We start from the raw sequence: 20,172 nt of genomic DNA, 5'->3' as shown, positions 1-20,172 counted from the left end.
TTCAATATAAATTGCTATAAAAGAAAATCTCCCTGTGAAATAAAAAAATCAATTAATTAACTAAATTTTTTAACTTTCTTTAGAGTTAACTTATAGTATATAATTTTTTCTTAAAATAATTTAAATAAGTTTTTCAAGATATATCAAGAAAACATCGAAGAAGTTGCGCATGAAGGGGCAAGAACTCGTTCATACCGATAAGCGTCATGCAGATTGCGGACAAACAGGAATGCGCAATAAATCAGGCCAAAAGAACTCGAACATTCTGTGAAACAACTTTCGGGCTTTCGAGTTACCTTGCAGACCGACACCGGAGTTTCTATGACAGAGATTTCGGGGCTGATCGATATGCTTTTGAAGCGTATGGTGATGGTTGTTGTTATTGTGGTGATGATAGTGATGATGACGATGATAGTTATGGTTATTCGGATGATGGTTGTAGTGATTGTTATGATGATTCGGGAGATAGTAGTTAGAGGGTGGCTGGCGATTAGAGTGCCTGGCAGCCGGTAGCGGGTGCTGGTAATGGTGCTGGTTGATGTGGTGATTGGCATTGACATTGGCGTTAGAGTGAGATCCTGGGAGGAACTGTGGGTACACGTGGTGAGACCACTGTGGAAATAGGGGCCGACCTTCTCCACCACCATTCCCATCTGCCGAGGAACCACATTTACCACGTTATCGGATCGTATGCACTATCATATTTATCTCTTGCGCTATCCATAGCATATTTTTAATACTGCTTTTCACTCTATGCACTCGATGAGTAAAATCAGAGCCGAGCAGTATAATCATGATTAGTGTTTGAAGATTTATGAAATAATACACGAATCGTGTTAATACTCTTGTAAAAAGTATCTTGTAAAAAATTCTAGTGGCAATATATCAAATGCTAACCTTATATCAATAAAATTTAAAAACAATATCTCGATATGATTTTTTTCAATATATAATTTTTAAATGCTTCTTTAGAAAAGTCCCTTCTGCAAAATATAAGTTAAAGTGTTTTAATGTATCTACATAGATTTTAAAGAGTTATTAAAAAATTTCTCATTTTTGTGTGCATTTAAAAATCAAGAGAAAAAGAAATTTTTAATTAAATCATAGAGTGAAATTCAGTATATAAATTTTGATTACATTAAATTTTATCATTTTATCAATTTTAAAAATATATTAAATATGTATTCTCTTGTTTCAAATAATTATAGATTAATAATGCTTTTTAATTTGTTCCATAATATAGATATTAACAAGAAAGAACTGATAATAGTAAACAATAAGAACATCAATTTTTCAAGATATCGTCAAGAAATATTATCAATATAATATTTAAACACGGAGTATAACATTCTAAAAGAACTTATTTCTTTCTTTTCTCACACAATTTGTTGATATTTTAAACATCTAAATATTAATCGTATAACAACAGTCATATATAGAGACGTCTATTTTTTAAATTTTCCCACATAAAAGAAGTTCCACATCCACGAGAATACAACCACAATAATATAACAATAGTATTTATAACGTAAAAGAAAGTGCAAACACATTCGGCAAACATCAAAACTCTCACTGTCAGATACATATATAAGATATTTATTTCATACAGTGCAATAACACATGCGTTCTACTTGGTGTCATGTGCTTGTTGTTTTAGTTGCAGCTACATCGTTTTGGTGCACAGTGTTCAACACAATAGCTACATATTTGTACATATAAGCTATTTATACCATTCATCATATTTCATTCATTTATAATATTGTTATAACACAGAATTTTTTTCTTTCTTTAGTCAATTATAAATTTATTAAAAAATAACATAATTATGTTCCTTGATAGTAAGACTAATTAAAATTTTGAAGAAAACAATTTTTACTACATTTTGTCTAATAAATCTTGTAAGTATATAGCTATGTTTTTACATTTTTTTTTTGTCATGTTTCGTATAGCTGCAGACATGCTATAGTATAAAAAATAATGTTTTACTTATTGAATTGAATTCATGTATTATAATTTCTAAAAAAAAAAAAAAAAAAAAAGATAAGAGAATATATATCTGACACGTAAGAGTTTTGAGTAAACAGAAAATTCCTTAAAAATTTTCAATATTTTTAGAGAAATGAGATATTCTCTCCTTTTAGAATAAATGTTTGACGTGCAAATTATAGTAGATAAAGTATATTGTATATAAAGATTATCATAAAGATTATTATGTTTAATCTTTGTAATTTCTTTATTAAATAATATATATTTACCTAATAAGCATAATTAAAAATATCGAGTAATTGTTAAATTTAAAAAATTTTAAATTATAGTCTAAAAGCATATACATGCTATCAACATAAAATAGCATATTATTATTGTATTACTCTTGTCTCTCGCTCTCTCTTTCTTTCTCTCTCTGACACACACTCTCTCTTTCTTTCTTTCTCCCTGATATTATATTTTATTTTATTCTACAATTTATAAGTTCTTTGCAGAGTGCATATACTCGCAATAATAGACCTCGTAATAGACTTTTATAGAAACAATGGCTAAAATAATAATTTCACATATGTATATATATTAGTATCTTGAAACAATAATTTATGAATAAAACGTAATATTTAACTCTTTTATTTACGCACTAAGATTTTATTGAGAATAAATTTAACTTTAATAAATCTTTTGCGTAACAACACTTATACTGATTATTTTCTACATTATAGTGTTAACCAATAAAATACGAGGATCTCACCTGAAGGACTACCCGGCCTGAGACTGGCACCATTTGTTTGTATCGTTTGCACTGGACTCGGTGGACGTTGCGATATTGGAGGTTCTAATATATCGCGATATTTCGAAACCATTAATACAGAGATGAAGTAAACTATAGCTAGAGACAGAAACTGTGCCTGCTTGGTTTCTTCCTGAAAATTAATATAATCGATTTAGTTTTTTATGTATTATACATATAATCATTCTTCATTCATATTGTTGCAGTAAAATTTCGTATACTCACAACATCTCTGTATATTACAGCTCTCAAACGATTCACATCCATATCTTGCAATAATTTCTCGGGATCCTTCACGGGACTTAATTGATGCGAAAGGTTATCCACGATGTTCTATAAAAAAGAAAAATATTTTAATATAATATTTAATATATTAAAAAATAAAGCTACACGAACAAAACAATTTTTCTTTAGCAAATAGAAATTTGTGTTTTAAAGCGATAAAAATATAAAAGATTTATAATTTAAATATGCAATATTTATTATCCCTATTAACAGTATTATGGTTATTTAAATAAATTCTCGATCGGATGAAACGTACCTTAGGCGATGTTTGAGCCCCGCGTATGAGCGATTGTATGTGTTGTGATTTATTACTAGAACCAATTTGCCGACCTAACATGCTGTACGATCTGCCACGTTCTTTACACTCTAAGCAGTTTCTAACGGCACATGTACAGACCTATAGAAGCAGTTTATTAGGTAAATTCAATAAGAGATGTGTGGATAAACATATTAAATCTTTAACTGGAGTTATCTTCAAGTTAAAAACACCGATTAAAATTTGTGACTCTTAAGTGACATTTCATATGAAAACATTACATTACTACATTTGATACTACATTATTACATTTTATCGCGGATTTATTCAATCTTTCCTTTATATGTATCAAATACAAATGAAGAAAATATTTAATTTTATTTAAATTGTAACTCTCTGTCTGTAAAATATATTTATTGTTATCAAGTTTTATATTATAATTTATATTGAAAGATTCAGTTTGAAATCTTTTCATTTTCATGTGAAATTGAGAATACAAATTTTTCATATGGTATATTTTGTATTTTTAAAGTGTATTAAATGTACTATGTATAGGTTTAAGTTTTGTGCATGCTACCTATTCTCACTAAAATAAAAATAAATAAATATACATGTAGAAACACAAACTATACTATACTGCAATTGCACCTTTTTATTCAAATATTACATTAAATTACGTATGTATTCAACTATTTTTTTATACGTATCATTTTGTTTATTCAAAAATTTTTGTATTTTTAAATAAAAAATACGATACGCATAATACATCGCGTAAAGCAAAACTAAAAAAATATTTCTTATCGATATACTATTTCTTTAAGTTTGTAATTTTTATTACTAATTCTTAGTAAATTTCTTTCTAGAATAAATCTTTTGTATATTATACCATATCTATAATTCCATTAATGCAAAAATTAAACATACACACTAAATATTAATATATCTTCCTAAATCCACACAAATAATTTGTAAAAATTGTTGACGTATAAACTGCATAATAATAAAAAAAATTAAAACTATTTAACTATTCTAAACATTCGTATTATATCCTTTCGTTCTGAATTCACAAAAAGATACCTCTCTTATATACAATAATACAAACCAGTCGTAAGCATTGTCGCAGTATACCACCACTCGACATATTTTTCTCAGCCTCCAGTTCTCCAAAGTTTAATGAACTAGCGAATATAAGTACATCGGCCATGTTGACTAATCTTTGCAAAAAAGAAACTGCCACCTCGATTGGCATCCCCTGAGTTGGCTCGATTACATCCAATTCGCTCTAGAAATATATAGATATTAGTTAAAAATAAACTCTAAAAAATTTTTCAATCGCATATACAGTAATAGTTTATACATACATTCGGTGAGGTAGCCGACGCTAATAAGGGCAACAAACCACCGCAGGCTATTATAAGATTGTCGGCTAATTGCGAAATTAGATGGACAGTATTCACCACGAAAATGGCATTTTCGCTGCTGTTTACGAAATCCAATACAGACTTCGTCGAGTGACTACAATGCAGAGATTAACATTAAATTCTGATAAACTTAAAACATTACATTAATAAGCATTATTGTATTACCTTCTCCACACTTGAATGTCCGTTTCCAAGGAAAATAGAACATCCGACAGTAGCCGTTGATGTATGTAAGACCATTTAAATTCTGGTATTCTGAATGGAGGTCGCGTTGGGCCTGGACTGAACATTGGTCGTGTGGAAGGATTTCCTTGCTTCGACCTTTTGGCTTCTGCAAGGCAGAAAAATAAAATAAATGAAAAAATAAAATGTAGATGCATTTATACTAAATTGTAATGAATAATTAGTTTCAATTTTGTAACGCACCGAAATGATTAGGATCCACCTGCGTGGACGTTGAGGCACTCCTTGGTCGTTTCTGAGGCGACGATGTTTTTCGTAAGGGCACAGGCAAGGAGGGTGGCTCGTGACCATTATCGTCCGCGACCGTTTCCGAGGATACGATCGGCAGGCTGGATCTGCGATGGGCGTCTACGTGATCTGGAGGTAAGTCATTCAATAACGCATTGTCTCTGGCAACCACATTAGAACTAACGATTTGAGGCACACCGTCGGATAAACTTTTAGTTGCATCACAGACCGTAGATATTGTTGGGATTTGCTGCTTAGGATTTGGCACTTGCGTCACATTATCTACAGAACTTTGAACATCGCTATTACTACAAACACTATCTGTTACTTCTACCTCGCCGGTCGTCGCCGGAACGTCTGACTTATTATCACTTACGCTAGTAGAAATAGTGGACGGCTCCCTTGAGTGTTCCTCATTTACCTTCGCGTTTTCGCTATCATTAATAACAGCACTTTTGTCCTCCGTTAAAGAATCCACGGCGTGTTCGTCACTACTTAACACACTATTCACTACTACTGCTTCCACCTTCTCGTTTTCTAGATCTACCGCCTTCTCCGCGTAAGTCTCGCCGCTTTCTACTACGCTAGTTGAGCAATTAGGATTTTTTACGGTTTCCCCTTCGTCGCTCTCAACAGTCTCAGTGGTAATGTCCCTGTCTTCGGAAATATCTTTCTTCTCGACGATATCGTCATCAATTTTCTCACCTTCGGACGTTCTGCTTCTAACCTCGCTCGAGATTTCCTGATTTTCGGTTGGCGTTAGGTACGCTTCTGATGTATCACTATCAATTATTTCACGATCGTTCTCTAGTTGAAGTTTTTCAATAACTTTAACTGTCAATGCTTCTCGCGTTTCGTCAGAAGGGACAATTGGCACAGTATCTTGCTCAGTGTCGACGTCGGTCTTTAAAGCAACAGAATTTTCATCTGCGTTTTCGACTGCCGTCGTAGTCTTATCGGAATCTTCAGTGTTAGTCGGTGTATTACTATCGTCGGTCGGAACGTTATTTTCCTCGATAGGTTTATCCTTTATTTCCTTATCCGTCACGGGGGTATTTTCAACTTCATCCATTACTGTAGAAGTTGTATCTGGGACATCGGTAACTTCTGCAGTTTCTGTCGCGTCATTCGATTCAACAGCTGTCACTTCCGTGTTCTCCTTAATCTGTTCAGTCAAAGAAGATTCGGTAACAGCAACTGATTGTTTTTCCGAAGTTGCATCTTCTTCTTTCTTCGGTGCGTCCTGGACAATCATCGAGTCAGGACTGGAACTCTCAATTTTATGCACTTCACTGTAGAAGTCACTCGAACTCTCAATCGATATCACCTCGCTGGTCTCCTGTGTGGTCGGCAGCGAGACAGCTTCGCTATTCGCTTCCTCGAGGATGGTCGGTGTCTCTGTGTGAGTCTCGCGCGCGGTGATCGGTGTTTCCGGTTTGTCACTTAATCTGGAATCCAACGACACTACCTCGCACGATTGTAGAGTGTCCAAAGTCTCACTGCGCGATTTTACAATAGCTGGACTACCGTCGCTTTCGGTATTGTCTATTGAATTGAGATCGCAACTGCAAGATTCTTCCAATCGATCATTTGCTTCGGATGCATCAAACTCCTGCGTTATAAAATATAACATATGAGAACCAAATAATTATTGATCTTTTTGCATATATAGACCTTATAACAAACTTTATAACACACACAAAAAAAAAAAAAAAAAAAAAAAAAAAAAATTGCGTTAATGCAACTATATATGAGAAAAATGTTTAAAAACAAAGAATGATTTTTGAAATTTTGAAATACCTTGTAATTCCTTTCCATGTGTTGTATCTCGTGATTTTGCTGATTTCCCCACACCGCCGGTCTGTTGTAGCCATTGTTTCCGGAATGCTGTTGATCCCACCCAGAAATCGTGCTGATCGGTCTCTGCTGTCTTAGCTCAGGATCTGTAATATTATCGGATCTCTGCCGCTCGTAATGCTCGTACATTTGAGCAAACTGAAGTTTGAATTCCTCGTAAGATACCTGCACAAGCGACACCATACGTCTATTAATTGAATTAATGCGCGGTTGATAAAGAAGAAAATTGAGAGTAATTACAGAAAACTGTAAAAGTTTCGAGGACGAAAAATTCAAGAACAGTTATTCTTAGATACCTTTATTTCGAGATAATTTTTCAAGGAAATGAGTGATATATAAAGTCAGGTACAATAGAACAGCTGTATGTGATAATGTGTATATATATATATATATATATATATATATATATATATATATATATGTGTGTGTGTGTGTGTGTGTGTGTGTGTGTGTGTGTGTGTTAGAACGTCCGTCAGTGTTCATGATTAAAGTAAAAAAATAGTAAATACATCGAAAAAGCAAATTCAATATTTTAGTGAGAAACAGCAAGAATTATAGAAATTTAATATTTAAATTTCGAAAATGATTAATCGAATAAAGAGAAATTAAGAGTATGGATACACATATGACTTTATTGAATTAATTAAATTGTTAAATAGTTTCAAATTAGTTGAATGTTTAAATAGTTTCAAATTAATCATATTTCGTAAACTTACCTTAGAATGCACGATAGCCAGCGTATCAACCCATACACGCCAGCCACCATATTCATGCTTGATAGCGTGATGAAGAAGCATACGAAATAAGGAATATACCATATCGGATATTTTTTGCTCTTCCGTATTTTTGGGATGGATATAAGCCATGGCGATAAGCCATTCCTGCCATACAGACATTTGCAAAACCGTTCGCCGATTTTCTCGATTATTGTTGCAGAGCAGCGTCATATCCGAAAGGAATAATTTTTTTACTTCTAGTAATTGTTCTGTTTGCTTTGATTGTCGAACCAATGTCGCGACCACTTTCAGGATCACTAAAATGTAAAAGAGATTTTAATAGATTAATACAGAGGCAATATTTTTTTTTAATATTACATTTTTCTATTTGCTTATATCATTATCAATTACTTACTCGGATTCTCTAAACGATAGTGGGATTCAGGTTCAGGATGTCTAGCATACAAGATTTGTTGGCTGATGTGTTCGGTCATAATCTGAAATTAAAATTAAAATTTTCATATATAAATGCTAAAAAAGTTTTAACATAATTTTTCAATAAAACAAAATAATTAAAACAACATAATTTTAACAAAAAATGTAAAGTGTGTAAATACCTCGTATAAAACGTTATATGTTGGCAATGAAAGTGTTTCCTCGTTCAATAAGAGCCTTTCAGCCAGTAACGTATAGAGATTATGTGGGCTCATAACATCGTATTTCCTTCTGTGTGCATTATATAGGAATTATTAAATTTCTTAAAAATGTTTTATTCATAAATAATTTATAAAAGATTGTTTACTTGTGTGTACTGCGGCTAAGGAAGAATCCTAGCAGTTTTAACGCTTGTAAACGTATCAACTGACTTTCAGCTGCTAAAAGTTTGAAAATGGTTCGTACGCCTTGTTTCGCGTCGAATGCAGGTACCATCGATGATGGATGTTCCGACATCAAAGATATAAGCATTTGTAAAACGTCGTGCAAATTTTCATCCTAAAAATCATCATGGATTTTGAGAAACATCTTTTTCATATTAGTATTATGCATGATTATGTCATTCTTTAAAATTACCTCGTGCATTGTTGTTAGATAATTGAGGATGCTCTGTAATTCGTCATCTTTCACTCCATTACCGATCATTATCAATTGTTTCAAAAATAATAAGATATAAGAGCGAATTGTAAGAATATCTTTTTGTTGCGGACGCGGTCCATCTATGAAAAATTAATTAATATAAAATGTTACTGTATTTCTCTATGAGCTAGGAATAAAATTAACATACATTGCTGATATTATTTAATTAAATACAATAACGTACCAAGTCCTTTTGGTGTTATTCCGCTTTTACCTCGAGGATTAGCTACCCAGTAATAATATTTCAGTGTGTGTACCGTTTGCAAAACTGTCGACACACGTCTGACATTGGAATATATTTGCGTGTCGCTAAGAAACTCCGTGGCTAAGTATGAATAAAGCCGTGTTTGTACTGGCGCTGGCGTGTATATCCACAGAGCAGGATTAAAAAGAACGTGATCCAGTAGCTGCCATGTTAGGAATGAAAAATAAAACAACTACATCACCATGGATCTGCCTGTTCTTCGGACACACCAATCTAGCCGACTTTTGTATTATCCCTATATCTTATGCTATTATCTTTTGATATTTTAATTTGTGTAATTAGCGCTATTAAGTTGTCCAAAATATTGATCCAAATGATAAATAAAATGTTATTTCAGATGTGCATGTATATTTTTGCATAAAATTTCTTACGATATTTGGTTTTAAATTATTTTCAGCTTTGAAAATTTGTGCACGTATTGTATTTCGTGATTTTATATGTATATGAGCATGAGAGATATTAGAAACATATTTAAACATTGTATAGATTTTATTTATAACCGTATGGAAAAATAATACATGAATTATTAAGCTTATGACTGAAAGCGCTATGCAGATGGCATTTTTGTTACATAACAATAATTATTATAAAAGATTAATGAAATAATGGATGTAGAACGTCACGAGTGTAAATAGATATTCGTGCATATATGTACTGAGTACTGAAGAAGAAATTCTTGAGGAATAATATTAAAAAACATAAATTTAGAGCTGTACATACATAGACTTGTACACATTTGGAAATTGGAACCATACCATCAAATTCGCATAATTAACAACGTAATTATCTTGTATTGTAGAAAAAGTACGTAAAAAAAAAAAATATCAATTTTGCAATAAATTTATATTAAATTGCAAATAAATATGTATTATAAATATGTAATCGTGTAGTTTGGTATTTGAAGAATAGAATTAATTTTGATTGGAAAACACTTATATGACAATCAAAAATAATATGCCGTGTAACAGGAGTTTGATAATAGTGCATATTTTAAAATAGAAAAAATGCATAATCAATTTTATGATAGCACAAGGGATAGACGAAAATTTTCAACGTTGCAAAATAAGAATTATAAATTTTGAAGTAAAAGCGGCATATTATGAACAAAATACTTTGCGTAGCCTCTTTTTCAACTCAGAAAGCTTAAAAGTCGGTAGATTGCATGCGATCCGAAGTTTGATTAATATAATAATAACGGTCGCAGAAAGTGAGTGGGGCATGCTCAACAGGCTTGTTGACAAATTGTTGAGAGAGCATCGAGGGTATAAAACAAAATGCATACATATACATTATTATGGATAGGATGTCTGCAAACATTTCAATAGGAGCAAGTGTGATGAAAGCGGAAAGCTATTACATGACATAGCATAAACAAGATAACATAAATTAATAGAATAGAATGCATTAATTTATATCTATTGATCAAGTCAAATATAATCCATGCTTTTCTTTAAATAAAATATACATACCTAAGGCAAACGAAACTTATATAAAAATAAAAAATAGCTAATTATGCATGGATAAGAATGTGTTTTAATCACGCGGAAATTGAATTGACAAATAATGATGTATTGTGAGGTATTTAATATTTTCTGTAATGTTATACTACTGTAATGTTACTCTATTGAAATAAGTGACTGCTACAAGGCGATTAAATAACACAATATTTTATAAAAAAAAATCTCTGCAATAATTAATACTGATAATTTTTTATCTGGTTATCTAATCTATGTAGAAAATATTTATATATAAATATTATAATCTAATTCTATCGCAAATAATTTCACATTTCTTTTTAATCTTTTTAAATCTATATATAAGCATCTTATATTACCTTTAGCTAAAATAATTACATACATACAAAAAATTTATCAAAATTATATATTTAATAAATTTAATATATCTTTATATTTTCAAATTTAGATAAGACTATTTTAATTATTTTTTAATTAAAAACAAAAATAAGATGCCACATTATCTTAATTATATAGCTATAACTATATACATATATATATATATACTATATTATATACTATATTATATACTATATTGATCGAAATATTCAATACATCTAACTGGGTGATAACAGATAATTATTTATTAATTAATTAACAGATCGGTACCTGTTTCAATAATAGATCGCTGTTTGCGCTGAGACAAGTCACTAAATGTTTCGTGAGCTCCAAAAAAGATGCAAGGACTTCCGTCGTAAGATGATCTCGACTCGCTTTCTGTAGCATGAAACTTATTACTAGAAATCCCCTGTTTTGTACCATGTGTTGTTGAACCGTTTGAGAGCTCTCTACCAAGTCACAAATAAAGCCAAGTAGTTTCGAACTGAAAAATAACGTTGACATTTCTCGTTAATGCCTTCGGCTTTAAATACATAGCTTTTCAAAGCTATAAAGATTAATATGATTTACCATAACGTGGGATCGCGCTTTACGTCATTCGGTGCTATGCAGTCATAAGGCATATCCAGCTGTGAGAATAATGGGAACAATACTTGAATACCACCTATCGAGTTTAACGTGCTGTGAATCGAGTATGTTATGACTGCCTTGACATCCTGAAAGCCAAAATAACAATCTCTGGTCTATTTTTGCTATCTAGAATTTATTCCACATGTATTATTCACACATGAAATAAAGTAGCATGAATTACTAAATAAATAAAAAAAATGCATGTAACTGTATACGATCCTGAATCCTTATATTTTTATTCTCATATTCGTAAATAACATTACTAAACTGTACCTGTAACATGAGGGCATGTGGTGTATGTACAAAATAGGAGATGTTGCCTTTCGGTGCACTCTGTAGACAAAGCTGTGAGTCTGTTGCTACTGGATTGTACATGAACACAATTGCATTCGACAGTTTTCCATCATAAAGTACCTGAAATATTAGGTATAAAATAAAAAAAATTATAAATTTTTCTAAAAATGTTAAGATATTAAGATATTAAATTATTCTAAATATTTTACCAATATAACATTAATAAGCTACATCAATTCAATCTTACCAGCATACAAACATCTCGAGTTTCTCTAACTAAATAAACACAGAAGACATATACATACATATCTCGCTTAAAACTAATAATCAATAATTCAACTGCTATGATTAAATTGCTACTTGCTACACTTAAGTACCCATAAAATCAGGTACTAAAAGAAAATTTATACGATATGTTATATTTATGTAAAGTCAAAACGATGCTTACGACAAAAAGGTATGTTTGTTTTTGCAAAAAATAGCATTCGCTAATTAGGAAAGATAAAGCATACAGCAACGAAAACAAATAATATGCACAAATATATACATTAATAATATACCAAGCATAATACAAAGTTCGTAATTATAATACCGGTTTTTCCAAGAAGACAAATAATGTAAAACGTAATAATAAACTCAGTCGCAATAGCCGGCAAGAAAATGTGGTCGTAATTGAGTAATTACCTCAGATGAACTCGAACGCAGTAACAGAATAATTAACAAAGTACAAATCATATATTAACGGAAAAATAAAATCAAAATGCTTACAATTTGCATACTTTGGTCCACCATGCTCGTAGAGAGATCCTGCTCACTCACCCTTTTATGATTGTCGGGCAGATTCAGGTAGCACTCGTTGTCGAAACGAAACTGACTCTGTGGACGGGTCGAAAAAACAGCGGTAAATATTCGTCCATAAATATAAAGCAATCGCGCAATTGGAGATTTATACAAATATATCTGATGTCCTACATATATTCATCCTAACGATAATGTATAAACATATCTAGCTACCTTATATCCCGGTCCTAATCTATGCATCGCGCATATCTGATGCGTTGTCAGCGCTTCGCTGAACAAGTATATTGCACTCATTTGTCCGCAAAACACGCGCTCCTCGTCCAGTTCGGGAGTTGCTCCGATGTAACATTTATCGAAAGGCTGTAAAACAAAATTTTTCTTCTTTTCAAATCGGTGAAAAGAGGAGGGGGGGAAGTAGCGTTTGGAAAAATCGAAAATATTTTCAGCCACTCACGTCGTTTGTCGAAACATGCCATGTCATTTCTGTACTCGACGCCAATTGACCATTGACCAGACATTTAATTTCACTCTTCGTCCATCTATTGTATATATACACTACCGCGATCATATACCACTGCGAAACAAAGAGATTTAGAGGATAGAAAAATTTTTCTGTGTATTTAAATGTGCGAGATATATTATATTTTTTTAAAAAGTATGTTTATTAGAGCTATTAGTTCACCTTTCGTGGTTGAAATTCATATTTGACACAATGTTGGAAGCCCTTGCCTTTTATTTTCATAGACGTCAGGACTAAGCAGTTGCCTACGAAATGTGCAGAGTATCCTACTCCTTTGCTTGTTTTAAAACTAAAATATAATAAAAAAATATTATATCATTTTCTAACGCTTGATAGAGCTATGTATTTCAATTGTACTTTCTCTCATTGTTCTTGCTTCTCATATCTTTTCTTCTGATATAAAAAAGTACAATTTATGTAAAAAGATAGTAAAAATTATGTATATAACACGGATATGTAAATTGTTGCTAAGTGAATATAAAATTGAAGTAAAACGTAAGATAATTTTAAAAAATGTTTGCATTGTTTTCTTTGAAATTGTATGCAAACAAAATCACAGTCAGTTCAAATCTCTGCTTTCTTCCAGGTCGAGAAACATAGGTGATTCTTTCATGTGGAGAGACTGTGCAAGAGTGCTTGATATGAGAGCACTTACCAGTAGAGGTACGGTTTTTCTCGTTCGATATTAACAGAGTTGATGGGATCTAAGCGGAACCATGTGGTGAAGGTAAATCCATTCTCGTATGGCCACTTTGCAAGCGGCGGCAAGACAATCGCCTGCGAAAACGTGAAACGATTCTAATCAGATTATAAAAAAATATTTTTGGCAAAATATTAAAAGATTAAATAAATATCGATTCAATGGTTTCCAATTTTCAGTGGTTATTTAATTATGCTATACCATTTCTCTGTATAATACATTTTATGTAAAAGCAATAAAAATAAATATATCAATACATTAAAAGTTACGGTAGATAAAATATATACTTTAACTTCAGTTTTAATTTTTAATTCTATTCTTTAATTTTTAAATATTAATTGCAAATATATCCTGCATAATATATTATTATATTAATATATTATTATATCCGGCTTTTATTAACATATTATAATCGTTATATTTTATGTAACAAGTTTTCGAAAATTTCAACAAATTCTGAACTGCATAATTTAATTATTAATTATGCATAGCTATTTTAGAACATCGTAACTGTATGTATATGAAATATATAACTATTTTAGAACATCGTTATTCCATATAAAATAAAAAGTAGAATTACAACAGTGCTCGTTATTGATATATTTTTATACTCACAATACTAGTTATATATATATATATATATATATTTTTTTTTTCCGAATAATTGATTTAAATATATAACGAAGAAGAGAAAAAGAAGGTGAAAAGAGTTATTATTTACATTATATTATTAATAATATTAGTAATGAATGTATTCTCTTATTTAAATCGAAAAACATTCGGGGATATTATATGTAACAAGCTTGTATTATTTGATGACATATGCGGTAATGATGTTCAGGAAAGTTCTTTGCCATGATTGATTTCGAAAATGTAAGCTGGTAGCGGAATCTTGCGGGAAGGGTAAATTCTCTTATCGGAACTTTGATCGAGTTTAAAATCGAACGTTGTCCTTTGGGATGTCGTAAAGTAAGAAGTATCTGTTCTAAAGTAAGGAGAGAGAGAGAGAGAGAGAGAGAGAGAGAGAAAGAGACAAACAAGAAAAGAAAGTAACTTACCGACCCCTTCCTACCGGGGAAACTGAAAAATACATCGGGCCCATTTCGCTGTGGCATCTGGCGAAGGACGTTTAACAATTTCGCCGAATGCCGTGGCTACAAAATATATAAATTTTTATTTTACGGTATAATCTTATCGTATCTAATATATTGATCGTAATGTACTCAATATATATTTTTACAATAATATTTATCCAAATTTTCATTATGCAATGGACAAATAAAATCTTAAAAGTTCTTACCCACTTTCCTTTAACAGCTTTCATAGCGCCGAACAAAAGTTTTAATTCTTTCACCGTTATACTGTAGCTTGCTAGCACTCCCAGCATATCGATTAATAAATCTGTCGTAATAAACAAAAATATATAAAAAATTATATTTTTGTATTTTAAAAAAATATACTTATTGTTAGATAAAAGTAGTAAAATTTCCCCTCTTATTGTTATATAAAAGTAGCAAAATTTTCTCTCTACAGTGATATGTAATTAATATCATAAATAGAATACAGAAATTCGTTAAAATAGTTTTGTCATGCTGAGAAACTAAATTACTTTTGCTGCTTATCAGCGATAATATGATGCCAAAACTTATAATATTAAATATATACTTACCGGCGACAACAGTTTCCGCACGAGATAATCGATGTAGAACATGTTCTATGAGACTTACATCCGTACACGCTTGTAAGTTTCTCACACTTTTTCTCAGGATTGCGATAAAGACACTCCATATTTCGGCCTGCAACAAAAATGTGACACACATAAAAAGTTATTTATTTGCATTCTGTTCTAATAATAAAAGAAAAAGAATAATATATCAAACAATTTAGATCGCTACATATTTTTGTATTATTAAATATATAATACAAGAGAAAATAAGTTTAAAACTTTTTAAAGTTATTAGAAATCAAAGGATATAATGTATGTTTTATCTGCGAAAAAGCTAGGCAATTAATAATTTGGCTCAAATGGAATTTCATTGTGCATAATTGCGTTATCATCGTAAATCGCTTGTTAAAGTCATATAATGACCGGATAATAGCAGGATATGAATAAAACGGATATTATACATGCTTATTATTATTCGTTTATTTGTACAAAAATATGCTTTTATTCCAAACGTTAATTAATTATTAGCATTAACTTCTAATTTTTATTTTATTAAAAATTGCATTTATTGTATTACAGTATCGGCCAAAAATATATCACCTTTAATATTTTTGAGTATAATTTTATTCAAAGTGCATGGATATTTATAATATCATAATATATGTTTTGATAGTAAATACAACTTACCGAATAAAATATTTTTCATAAAATAATATAAAAACTTAATTTTAAAAATATAAAAAATTAATTTTATAAGTAAGTAAATTAAATTAAATTTATGTTCAAAAATCCTAAAGGTGATATATTTTTGGCCGGTACTGTATATAAAAATCATATAATTACTTGTATGTATTACTTGTATATATATTACTTGTATTTATGCGCTCGCTTGCGCTTGCGTAAATTATATTTTATTTATGAAAAATTAATTTAACAATATTTTCAGGTTGCTTAAGTACTATTTATTTAAAAAATAAATAATACTTAAAAAATAAATTTGTCAGAAAAATAATTTACTTCTGTTTTTTTCAATACATATGTTAATCATTGACAAAAATTTTGTAGCAGCTGTTCTTTTAATTATTCATATATAATTATGCAATATTCTCACAGGTATTCATTTAATGTATAAAATAAATTGTTATTTATTTCATTTGAATTTATATAAATGTTTTATTTAAATATACCTTAAAACGTGCGCGTGTTTTGCATTAATATAAATAAATTTCTATATATTAAAATGCGCGCGTTTTACATTAATATAAATGAATTTCTATTATTTCATATTTTTATAATTGCACCACTTTAATATATCGTTCATTCAATTCAATTCAATTAATCGAATTCTATAATATAAATGGATAGAAATCAAGTTATGTCTTTGTTATAGATAATGGTTTGTCAATTAGGTCGAAGCAAAAACTATCTAATGGGATTCTCCAAGCCAAGTAAAGTGGTAGTGGTTTTACGCCTGAAGCAAATAAAGGATGGCTTAATAAAACCGCATACTCATCTCGTTAAGAAAAAGTTAATGCTCTAAAGAGGTTTTTTATAAGCAATTGCGAATAATTCACTTGGACATTCCAAACAAAACAAGACAAAATTTCTTCCACGAAAGTGTTATTTAATACGGTCAAATAACCAGGGTTCTCATTTATACATGTATAGAATACTGAAGAATGATATACGTCTACAAGATCTAAAGAGTATTACTAACTGATAACTATTTCAATATACATACACCGTGTTTATATAGCCACAAGTTCCAATGATTTTGCAACAGTTTATCTTCAAATTATTATACTTCTAAGGATAGCCGGACAACCATACACTACCGACGCCGAACGCAGTTCGTGTACCCGCGTAATCCCCTGCTGATATGCAAGGTCGGCCACGAAGCGAGATAACTACGGGTGCGGGGTAACCGCCGAATAGCGGAGAAATCCCGAAAATGCCGCTGGAATTCCCCCAGTCGGAATTTCGGCTCCGCGAGCCGGAGTTTTAGCGAGGAGAAGTTATGGGCATTCGGATAATTCCGGAGTAATGATCTCGCGGCTGTACACCTTGTCGGCTTACTACATCGGAGTTGCGAATGAATCCGCCGGAGGGTGAACAAAAAAGTGACAGAAAGGAGGAGAAAGAGAAGGAGGTTGAGAGAGAGAGAGAGAGAGAGAGTCGTCCTGAGTAATGTCATGGAAGCTTCCAACTGTCGCTCGGCTGTGATGAATTGCTCTGAATCGCGAGAGCAGTGGTTAGTCAAGTTGATCTCCGGAGCTGGGTAAGATAGTATCTCGTCTTCGCGCTAAAGAATGCTGCTTATCTGTCCTCTTAGATGTCGTATCTCAAGACAGTGCCGTGAACATTTTCTTGCTATAATATTAATGTCGGCTTTACAACGTTGTTTTACGAGAACGCGCCTGAGGAAAGTATATTTTTTCGCAGACAACGAGTCACGTAATATGTATTTTTACATTCAACAAAAAGTTTAAAATTGAGATTAATAGAAATATATAATAAATATTATTAATAATAAAATTAATAATTTTCCGAGTCTTAAAATAACGTTCGATACAATTAAAAAGTCAACATTGTTGAACGAACCCTGAATATTTGACAGCTGACGAATTAACCACATTCCTGTTATTCCGCTGTACATAAATATTTGTTATTATTTCGTAGTGCATGTACATGTCGACTATTTCGTACATAATGAATTGTAACGGATCGCGAACACGAGCATCATACTCGTAGGGAATTGTGAGTGCAATGCGTTAATACAAGCATATAAGTTAGCCATTTTGATAAATCACGGTGCAGCGTTAAATAAATGCGCCTTCTTGCTTGTCATTTTTTATGCAGCCGTTGATTGAATCGGTTTTTGTTTTTCCTCTCTCTTTCTTGACTACTGTAATGAAATGATAAATGACTAGTCGTGCGAACTGATACACTCGATTTGTCCACCTATACTCGGAAAAGTTTTTCGCTAAAATGTGATAGATGTGAGAAAAAAAACTCTTAATTCACATTGTGTGACGCTATGTTAGATAATGATATATGTGATGAAAAACGGAGCTATTTATGTATGCGTCTATGTGTGTTACTGTGAAATATTTTAAGTAAAATTTGAAATTTGTAAACTACTTTATTGGTATTTACAAATTGATTGCAAAAATGATTGAAATTGGAAGCAAATTTAATTTAATTTGCGTATTTTATAATCTATCTCACATTGTTTATATATAACTATCATGCTTTTTTTATTTTACACATTTGATTTTAACAATTTAATAACATATTCATATATTTTTTTGAAAAAGCATCAGTCTGAATAAATAGCAGTAACAAAAATAATATTTTAATTTGAGCAACATGTCATCTCGATAGCAAACGCCCATGTAATAAATTCAATGTTGAAATTGTTCACGTGTATTCGCTGAGTAAAATATAAATATATTTTGATGTACGGAATGCCAAAAATTTAATTACTTAACCAGTTCTGTTTTTTTTTTTTTTTTGCAACAGTAAAAAAATAGATAGCTGTTACGATATTGAGTTTTCATCAACTACATATTATATATTCATAACTCGTGCAAAGTAATTGTTGTGATTTTTCAAATTATATACTTTAATATAATTAATTATTTAAAATATTACAAAGTTAGAAATAATATAAGATGTTGAAATAACTGTTTCTGAAACAGGAAAGTTAAAATACATGTTACTTTAGAACTAATCATCTGCTTAGTTTAAATCCATTGAACTCATTTAACTTTATACATATACGAAAGTTAATTAGCCAATGCAAGGTAAAACATTTTAGATTTTATCATGTAAGATATTATTATTATTATTATATATGTGTATATATATATATATATATATATATGTATACATATGTATATACATATGTATATATGTATACATATATATGTATACATATATATGTATACATATATTTAAATATATATATACATATTAGATTAGTGGTATATTGAATAGGAAATAATGTAATTAAGTATAATTAAATTTAAAGTTCAATTATTACGAAATATATTTATGATAAAAATTGGAAAGCTAAAATTTCATATTCCAATATCATCGAATTATTACTTTGAAAGTTTTTCAATGTTAAAACAGCATTATTACATTTCTAAAAAAAGAACTGCCATTCTATAACTTATCGTATTTTTGCCAATTAATCTTGTCCACGTGAGAGAGAGATAAATTTTTAAAAAACATGAATAGAGTCGAATTTTTGGAAAACGAAGCCATTTCGTCACAATTCATCCATTATAAAAAAGACGTTAATGGATGTAAACTATATCTTTTACGGTCCATCAAAAGAATTTTAATGGCTGACTATGTGCGTAACTGAACTACTGTCGCACAAAATCGACGTGTATATGGCATGAATACCTAGTACATTTAGTTTATCACAAGCTAGATTTATATTGCTTCGGCAAAAATATCTTTTTATAATAAAACAAAAATTTTAGTATTATTTAATGTCTAAAATAAATATTTAAG

The 20,172-nt window shown here is 30.7% G+C and overlaps 1 protein-coding gene across 17 annotated transcripts in view; it reads right to left on the bottom strand.

Moving 5' to 3' along the window:
• Rg (A kinase anchor protein rugose) overlaps nt 1-20,172 on the bottom strand; it is a 310,256-nt gene that overhangs the window by 71,471 nt on the left and 218,613 nt on the right. For 8 of the 17 annotated variants that reach the window (XM_072900545.1, XM_072900597.1, XM_072900606.1 and 5 more), the window contains exons 3-28: nt 15,649-15,775; nt 15,280-15,380; nt 15,038-15,133; nt 13,935-14,056; nt 13,442-13,568; nt 13,214-13,333; nt 12,973-13,119; nt 12,727-12,834; nt 11,938-12,078; nt 11,605-11,750; nt 11,305-11,518; nt 9,101-9,353; nt 8,854-8,996; nt 8,585-8,775; nt 8,400-8,508; nt 8,198-8,279; nt 7,783-8,099; nt 7,010-7,231; nt 5,165-6,821; nt 4,904-5,069; nt 4,679-4,832; nt 4,420-4,599; nt 3,318-3,458; nt 3,002-3,109; nt 2,738-2,909; nt 297-653 (exon numbers count right to left, since the gene is read on the bottom strand). In XM_072900545.1, coding sequence (XP_072756646.1) covers nt 297-653; nt 2,738-2,909; nt 3,002-3,109; nt 3,318-3,458; nt 4,420-4,599; nt 4,679-4,832; nt 4,904-5,069; nt 5,165-6,821; nt 7,010-7,231; nt 7,783-8,099; nt 8,198-8,279; nt 8,400-8,508; nt 8,585-8,775; nt 8,854-8,996; nt 9,101-9,353; nt 11,305-11,518; nt 11,605-11,750; nt 11,938-12,078; nt 12,727-12,834; nt 12,973-13,119; nt 13,214-13,333; nt 13,442-13,568; nt 13,935-14,056; nt 15,038-15,133; nt 15,280-15,380; nt 15,649-15,775 — 5,701 coding nt within the window. The remainder of the gene's footprint in view (nt 1-296; nt 654-2,737; nt 2,910-3,001; nt 3,110-3,317; nt 3,459-4,419; nt 4,600-4,678; nt 4,833-4,903; nt 5,070-5,164; nt 6,822-7,009; nt 7,232-7,782; nt 8,100-8,197; nt 8,280-8,399; nt 8,509-8,584; nt 8,776-8,853; nt 8,997-9,100; nt 9,354-11,304; nt 11,519-11,604; nt 11,751-11,937; nt 12,079-12,726; nt 12,835-12,972; nt 13,120-13,213; nt 13,334-13,441; nt 13,569-13,934; nt 14,057-15,037; nt 15,134-15,279; nt 15,381-15,648; nt 15,776-20,172) is intronic. The other 9 variants (XM_072900570.1, XM_072900624.1, XM_072900554.1 and 6 more) reach the window with 5 other exon arrangements.

This window comes from Anoplolepis gracilipes, chromosome 1 (assembly GCF_047496725.1).
Source record: "Anoplolepis gracilipes chromosome 1, ASM4749672v1, whole genome shotgun sequence".
Lineage (NCBI taxonomy): Eukaryota > Metazoa > Arthropoda > Insecta > Hymenoptera > Formicidae > Anoplolepis > Anoplolepis gracilipes.
The sequence above is the reverse complement of the archived record's forward strand: the minus strand, read 5'-3'. Positions and strand labels throughout refer to the sequence as shown.